General features: G+C 35.8%; 1 protein-coding gene across 3 annotated transcripts; it reads left to right on the top strand.

Moving 5' to 3' along the window:
• Positions 1-827: 827 nt before the first annotated feature.
• LOC127427006 (transmembrane protein 106B-like) lies at positions 828-7721 on the top strand. Of its 3 annotated transcripts, none has more exons than XM_051674284.1 (8): positions 828-976; positions 4723-4872; positions 5654-5717; positions 5837-5990; positions 6091-6231; positions 6321-6364; positions 6543-6596; positions 7306-7721. In XM_051674284.1, the coding sequence occupies exons 2-8, from the start codon at positions 4749-4751 to the stop codon at positions 7418-7420; spliced, it is 696 nt and encodes a 231-aa protein (XP_051530244.1). In that variant the 5' UTR covers positions 828-976; positions 4723-4748; the 3' UTR covers positions 7421-7721. The 3 variants fall into 3 exon arrangements, with proteins under 3 accessions (XP_051530244.1, XP_051530243.1, XP_051530242.1); XM_051674283.1 differs by having other exon boundaries at positions 4700-4872; XM_051674282.1 differs by having other exon boundaries at positions 831-976; positions 4681-4872.
• Positions 7722-8274: the final 553 nt, after the last annotated feature.

Below are 8274 nucleotides of genomic sequence, written 5' to 3'. Positions count from 1 at the left end.
GCCTTAAAACAATCATTTGGGGTAGAGCAAAAGTTATAGCCCAAAATTTGTGGTTTTAATTGAGATCTTGAAATTTATTTATTTATTTTTTTTACAGAAAATTAACATTTAGTTTTCAGATTCAACCCCAGTCATTAAAGGAATATTCTGAGTTCAACACAAGTTAAGCTCAGTCGATAGCATTTGTGACATAATGATTACCACAAACATTTATTTCGACATGTCCCTCTTCTTTAAAAATAATAATAATAATAATAATAATTAAAAAAAAAAAAAATCGAGGTTACAGTGAGGCACTTACAATGGAAGTGAATGGGGCCAATTTTTGGAGGGTTTAAAGGCAGAAATGGGAGGCTTATAATTTTATAAAAACCCATTATATTAATTCTTCTGTTAAAACTCATGTATTATTTGAGCTGTAAAGTTGTTTAAATTGACATTTTACAGTCATTTTAAGGTTTGTCGAAATGACATCATGGCAAGGAAGATGTCAAATTAGCTAAACTTCACACAGAAAAGGTTAGTGAGTGATTGTATCACCCTAAAATCATGTTAACATACATATTGTTAGTCTTGAGGCTATACCTTTGAAAAAAAAAAACGAGTTCTTTAAGTTAAAAGATTGGCCCCATTCACTTCCATCGTAAGTGCCTCACTGTAACCTCAGTTTTTGCTTTTTTACACAAAAGGAGGGGCAAGACAAAAATAATTGTTGTGGTAATCCATATTATTCAACAAATGCTCTCGATTGAGTTTAACTGATATTGAACCAGGAAGCACGCATCGCTTATGACCACAAGGTGGCAACAGAACCTCAAACAGCTGAGGATCAATGCGGGAAGTAGTTGCGTACTTGAAAGTTCACGAGTCTTCAAGAAGCCAAGTGACATGTCGTGTTTCAAATAACGCGTGCAACGAATGGCATTAATCTGCGGGGAAACGTGAAGATATCAAGCCAAGTCTCGATGAATTCACGGTAGGTGGAAAAGTGTTGTGTGGACATTTGACAAACGCATTTTTGTTATGACGCGAGTTAATGAAGATGACTTGATAAAGGAAGCTGGAGTAATTCCATCTTTTGTGGGTTTAAACGGTCAGTCCTGTCCGGCATGGTATTGTGAGAGCATATAGAGCATATATTTATAGTTCTTAAAAAGGTGTTAGCTGCTTTAAACAGTATGGGTGTCATAAATTCTAGTTAGCTGCCTTCCTAGACAGCATTTTGGACATCCTTGGAGTCCGCTTATCCCCCTGTGACACCTACAAATGCTGTCTAGGTAGGCAGCGTGCTAGGTTTCGAATCACAACCGTTCTCGCTTTCTGTGGTGCATATTTACAACTTACAACAATAAAGCCCCGTACACATGCAGCGACTTAAGCAGGGCCGTAGCAAAGTAATCTGGGCCCCCTGGCTGTATCTTGCTCTGGGTTCCTTTCCTATTAAAAAATACGGTTTAGAATTTGTTAAGGGCCCCTAGAATCGTTACCACCTTTCACCCCACTAGCTACGGCCTAGACTTCCAGCGACAAAGCGATCTTATTTCATTTATTGCCAATGAGAGCTGGCGACACGAGCGACAGCGACTTCTGGCGACTAGATGTGGGCGTGGCAAGCGACACGACAAAGATGAGAAAAGTTGAACTTGATGCAAATGAGGAGCGACTTTCGGGAGCAACATCCAATAGGAGTGAAGACTGTCAGTGGAGCTTACGTCATCCGTCTCCCTTGAGAGAGTCGAGTACAGACTAGATAGAGGAGAAATTAAAGTTTCTGTAGCGATTTAACTGTTCTATATGATTCGTCTGTAACCACATACATGGATATATATATATATAAAAAAAATGATGCGTGGAAAAGAAATGGTCTGAGTGAGTTTAATTCGTACATTGATAGTTCGTTTGTCTTATTAATGTTATGATGCATTAAGCACTGCTGCAGTTCATGTAAAAACACTCTCCCCTGCAGAATGTGCATTTTTAGGGACAAGAAAACTGATAACTTGTCCTATTAGAATTAAATCGCAGTTTTAGTAGCAAAATGCCTAATCCATGATCATGTTTTCAAAAGACATGGCTAGGCGTGCAGTCCACCAATAACGTCAGAGCGACAGCAGTAGGAACGCCCACTAGTGACGTCAAGCGATAAAGTCGCTGCATGTGTGTATGGGGCTTAACAACGTCGCCTTTCACCACTTTCACCGCTTAAAACTACTAGTTTTGGCATGAATTTGCTTTCATTTTTCTTAACTCAACTTGTCAACAGAGGAATTACACATAAACCTTTTTAACTATAGTTGTGCCATGACCTTGTCTGAAACGTTTTCTAATGTAGTTAGGATTATTAACAGTTTTACTAGACACACTTCCATGGCACTTTAAATAAGTCAATTGAAATTAAAATAAATTGATGAGAGTAAAGCTGCTGAGACACCAATAACAGTGTAAACTACATTCACTAGATAAACTAGGTTCTTAATGAAAACTTTTGCATGAATTCCACATTTAGACATAGTTCAGAGTAATAAATGCGCCATTTTGGGGTTTTCATCAAACTGAACTTAACTGTGTGTTTCATAATGATTCTCCAAACATCTTCGGAGTTTTATTGTTTTAGAGTTTTACTGTTCTTTAGGGCCATTTGACTGTTTTACTGTAGTTTTATAGTGAGAGCAAGATGCTTTTGAGACTGTCTGGTTTCTTAATGTAATGTATAACTAGAACAATACAATCTGTGCCACTTTAAAGAAATATTTCTCCCTAAAATGAAAATTCTCTCATCATTTATTCACCTTCATGCCACCCCAGATGTGTATGACTTTATTTCTTATGCTGAACACAAAGGTTTTAAGAAAATTTCAGCTCTGTAGGTCCATACAATGCAAGTGAATGGAGACCAAAACTCTGAAGCTCCCAAAAGCACATAAAGGCAGCATAAAAGTAATCCATACAATTCAGTGGTTTAATCCATGTCTTCAGAAGCGATATGATAAATGAGGGTGAGAAACAGGGGGCATATTACAGAAAGGTCCTAACTTTAGAATCCTATCTTATCTGCTTGGTAACCATGGCAGTTTTTGTTACGATCTCATTTAGGACAAAAGATATTACAGAATAACATTTTCTAAGTGCCTTATCTGAACTACAGTCACACACTTTCTACACCGGGCATGTCCATTGACGCGGCACGATGCAACGGGTTGAGGCTGTCTACACTGGACGTGTCGACGCGAACGTTCTAAATAGTTTAATTTGTGTAGAAGCAACAGCGAGTTCAGTGCAAAATAGAACAGAACACTCGTTCATTGTCGGTGCATCCGTTCCAGTGTAGACAGCGTCATTGATTATAATGGGTTCTATGGCTTTTTACGCGATGCGTCACTCACGTCCGGTGTAGACAGGATGTTAGGATTTTCTTCTGTAATATGAATTTGTGAAAAATCCTAACATAACTGATCAGATCTTAACTCAAGACTTTAGATGGGAAGCTTTCTATAACACGCCCCAGCTCAATATTTAAGTCCTTTTTACTATAAAGTCTCCACTTTCAATTTAACACTGTTCTTTTTTTTTTTTTTTGGTGATTTGCATTCTTCATGCATATCACCACTATTGGTTGGGGCTGGTTACATAAACATAGCCATTAACTTAAAGGAATAGTTCTCCCAAAAATGAAAATTTGCTGATAATTTACTCCAAGATGTATCTGAGTTTCTTTCTTCATCAAAACAGAATTTAAGACTTTTAGGATTTCATTTCAGGCCTCCACCTCTAAACAATGCAAGTGAATGTACTCCATTTTTTGACGGTACAAAATGCATATTCTGGGTTGGGGAGTAACGAAATACATGTAACGGGATTACGTATTTAAAATACAAAATATAAGTAACTGTATTCCACTACAGTTACAATTTAAATCATTGGTATTTAGAATACAGCTACATTCAAAAAGTATTTAGATTACTGAAGAGATTACTTTGCATTTTATTGTCAGATTTGGATGGCCTGAAGGTGAGTAAATTATCAGCAAATTTTCATTTTCGGGTGAACTATTCCTTTAAGCATGAGTAATGATTCAGAGTGTTCCAAGTACAGTTTGTATGTTGGTTTATTTTCTCCTCAATTATGTACACTACCGGTCAAAATTTTTGAAACACTTGACTGAAATGTTTCTCATGATCTTAAAAATCTTTTGATTTGAAGGCGTATGCTTAAATGTTTGAAATTAATTTTGTAGACAAAAATATAGTTGTGCCACCATATTAATTTATTTCATTATAAAACTAAAATGTAATTAAAAAAAAAAGTTTTTGAAATTGATGACTTGGACCAAATAATAAAGAAAAGCAGCCAATAAGTGTCCAACATAGATGGGAACTCCTTCAATACTGTTTAAAAAGTATCCCAGGGTGATACCTGAAGAAGTTGGTTGAGAAAATGTTAAGAGTACATTTCTGAAAATTCTAGGCAAAGGGTGACTACTTTGAAGATGTTAAAATATAACACAATTTTGATTTATTTTGGATTTTGTTTAGTCACAACATAATTTCCCATAGTTCCATTTATGTTATTCCATAGTTTTGATGACTTTACTATTATTCTAAAATGTGAAAAAAAATTATAATAAAGAATGAGTAAGTGTTTCAAAACTTTTGACCGGTAGTGTATCAACAATAGATATAGTCTCTTATTGTGTTCATAGTGGAGGACTTTGATTTTGGTCAGATTCTGCACTGTGGAAATATACTATTATGACCCAAAACAAATACGGAGAGACACGGAGGCTTTCCAAATGGATGGACTATGGCAGTGTCAATGGGGAAGGACAGTGGGATCCATGTCCTACCTGCCAGGGCACAGGACGCATACCAAGAGGTCAGTGGCTCTGTTAACACACACTATCTGTGTCCAACTGTACTTATTTATTTTCATATTAATAAAAAAGTTTAATTTGCAGTTTTGGCTCTAGACACACTGACCACATTTACATGCACTTAAGAAAATGGTTTATTCCAGGGTTTCAGCAGAAAGCGGCATTCTGAAGCATCATGTAAACAAGAATGATGATTTCCTTATGCCGTTTAAGGGATTAAGAGAAAGTGGTTTAACCCACCTAGGTTTCTCTCTGAGAACGTGGCTTAAAACAAACGTCATAGGATGGAGCTCATCAACATTTCTGGGAGTACAGTGGGAAAATCACATATATAATAAACTGTACCCATTAATACACACAAATATAAAATATCGACTGTCCCTAACGTCCGCATATATGCGTACGTTGGAGGAATCCCGGAATTTTATGTAAGAAACCCGCACTACTGCATCGCAATTCAGCAGCAGTTCACAGGAACCAAACACAGCAACAGCTCTGGTCAACAACAATTTTATCTGGAAATAAAGCGAATCAACAGAGTAAAACAGTGAAGTCTTCCTTGGATGCCATGTGTTTACACAAGCCTCGCAGGGAAATTAAGTTGCTGTTGAGAAAGCTGCTTACTGACAGATCAACATGTATACGGTAGTAAAGAGTATGATGCTTAAACTATGCATGTAAATGGAAAAGCTGTTTTCTCGCAATAAGCCTTTTTCTGGTGCCCATGTAACCATAGTCAGTGTTCCTCTTTTTCTCCCTTATCATGACACTTGACCTCTCTAGGTCAGAAGAACCAACTTGTGGCAGTCATTCCTTGCAGTGACCAAAGACTGAAACCTCACCACACGTGAGTACCACTAAGACAAGCACTGTATGTTTTTGCAGTTCCATCTGTCACTGAGATCAATAAAGTTTATTTTACTCTACAGTATAGATCTGTTGTATAACATGTTTAATGTCCCACAGGAAACTGTATGTGTGCATGTCAGTGGGACTATGCCTCCTGACATGCTCACTGATCCTGTTTTTTCTCTTCCCTCGGAGCATGGATATGTCAGCTGTGGACCTAAAATCGTCTATGGTTTATTTCACTCCCAATACAGTTAAAATGGTAGTCACAGTAAGTGATGCTAAGTGTTAATCATACCCCTAAGATGTGCCTTTTGTATTGCATGCATTTCTTAACTTGTAATCCTCTGTCCATATTATCCATTCTTTAGAATGAACTGAACATTACCAATCAAAACTTTGTGAGTATCCAAACGGAAGACATTGATGTACAAGTACTGATTTTAGAGACTGTGGTTGGCAAGACCAAGTTCTCAAATGTCACCATACTGCCTCCTCGATCAGAGAAAAAGGTAAAACTTCATTAAAAGCCTTCGTTAATCCTGACCACTACAAAAACGAAAATAAAGAGGTCACTCATCCTTTTTTCTCCTGTTCACAGATCATGGTTGTATCTGATATTGTTATTGATGACCCGGGTCTCAAGTAAGTAATACATCAGTCAATACTTCAGTCATTATCTATATCTTATCATTAATTTCTTAAAATGATTACTTATTGTGTCCCAAAACACTGCCAACATATGACACCAATGTAAACATTTTCTTACACAGAATGTACATAGAAACCTTCTATAATGTAATTAAAACTACTTATTTTACAGTAACTACTGCAAATCACGTGCCATTCAGATTCACACTTTATTCTTGCATTTGCAGTAAGTATTGACCTTTATCTCAACAAAGTATGCTGCACCATCCCACCATATGTACAAACTTATTTTAAAATTACTATTAGAGTGATATTTGGCTGACTAATTGAATAGAGCTTGTCAATTTATTTGATGTTGAATGCTGTACTTTGAAAGGTATTCATCTTCATGCCTGGTATACCTTGCAATTTTATAACATTCATTGAACTATATTAATTTTCAGCTCTAATTCAATGAATTACTTTTATTTTACACCACATAGTGACACTAGTATGAATGGTAAATCATATTAGGAAAAAGCAGTTTTTCCTCATAGGCCAGAAAATGGCAGTCAGTCAATTTGTTTTATGAAAAACATCACAAATTCTTTTCAATCTCAAAGTCTGATTTTTAACAGTACTGTAAGTATTGTTTACTTTATGGACTCTGACCCATCTACCTCTAAATCTTTTAAGTTATAAGGTGTATTGCCAAAAACAAACAAGCCCGAACTGAAACAACAAAAGGATTATCATCATTTTAAATTTCTTACATTCTAAATGATGTGCTGTAAATTTACTAAATACATTTGTTATAAATAATGTCTTAAGTTACTGGGTTGTAAAACTCAATTTTAAACTATGCATGTCATATTTCAATGCTTAGTGATGCAGACATTATATACAGCAATACATATTTAAAATAACTAATGTGAATACCTTTTGTTTTTCTACAGATTGACTATCAGAGTCTCCTATTTGTCCCATTCAGAGCAGATGTCAACAGATACCTATGAGTATATTGACTGTGGAGTGAATTCTACCGTACCACATAACTTTCCTTTGCTCTGAGACAAGACGATTGCCAATGTATGTCCCTGAATGTTGATGTCTTTGAAATCCAAAAATACTCAGCCTGCATTTAAAGGGATTGTCATTTTATGCTGTAGTTTACTGTTGTCATTAATGTAAATAAGGTGTTGACTATATTGACAGTAACATATTAGATGCAATATAAATATCACTGGAATAATTAATGTTTACAGTTAATTTACATCACTTCTTGTTAGTGTTTTGTTAATTAGTGTTTACATTATATAAACTTGTTTTAAAATTTGCACATCACATTAAATTGCACATTAAGTTGTCTTTACATTTTATTTGTTGAGAATTCTTGAGCAAAAATCCAATCAGAACACAATTGATTGTGGTTTACAATTAAAATACAGATCTTGATCTGTACAGCTTCATCTGCAGTGCTCCCGATGGTTTTCCTCACCATTGCTGGGAGTACTGTAAAGACTGGTGCAAATGAAGCACACATCTTTTGAAGATGCTGCTTTTTCTCGATCAGCTTCTCTTTATATGCTCTTTAAGTCACTGTGATATGCATCAGTATATACAGAGGTTAGACAAAATAATAAAACATTGTGAAATGTTGAAGCCAAATAGTATCTGCCCATATTTCAAGCACATTGATTACAACTGCAGAATAATTTAATGTGGCAACATTCAACGTATCATTTTACACTATTCTTTTTTTTTTTTTTTTGCAAAAAGATTGGAGAAAACCAGATTATTTACTTTTACCTACAATTTCGTTTGCCAGCTGTTCAGTTAGGGGTTCTGTAGACACTCATCATATTAGAAGTACTGGGTCTGAAGACTGCCCAGCATAGTTTTATATAGCACAAAGACACTGTAGA

Source organism: Myxocyprinus asiaticus, chromosome 36, assembly GCF_019703515.2.
Source record: "Myxocyprinus asiaticus isolate MX2 ecotype Aquarium Trade chromosome 36, UBuf_Myxa_2, whole genome shotgun sequence".
In the NCBI taxonomy this organism is placed as follows: domain Eukaryota; kingdom Metazoa; phylum Chordata; class Actinopteri; order Cypriniformes; family Catostomidae; genus Myxocyprinus; species Myxocyprinus asiaticus.
The sequence above is the reverse complement of the archived record's forward strand: the minus strand, read 5'-3'. Positions and strand labels throughout refer to the sequence as shown.

Excerpts from the sequence above, each read along its gene's own strand:
- LOC127427006 (XM_051674284.1), top strand. The coding sequence starts at position 4,749 with ATGACCCAAAACAAATACGGAGAGACACGGAGGCTTTCCAAATGGATG. Across the intron at positions 4,873-5,653 it reads CACAGGACGCATACCAAGAG|GTCAGAAGAACCAACTTGTG; the intron begins GTCAGTGGCTCT and ends TGACCTCTCTAG. Across the intron at positions 6,365-6,542 it reads ATTGATGACCCGGGTCTCAA|TAACTACTGCAAATCACGTG; the intron begins GTAAGTAATACA and ends CTTATTTTACAG.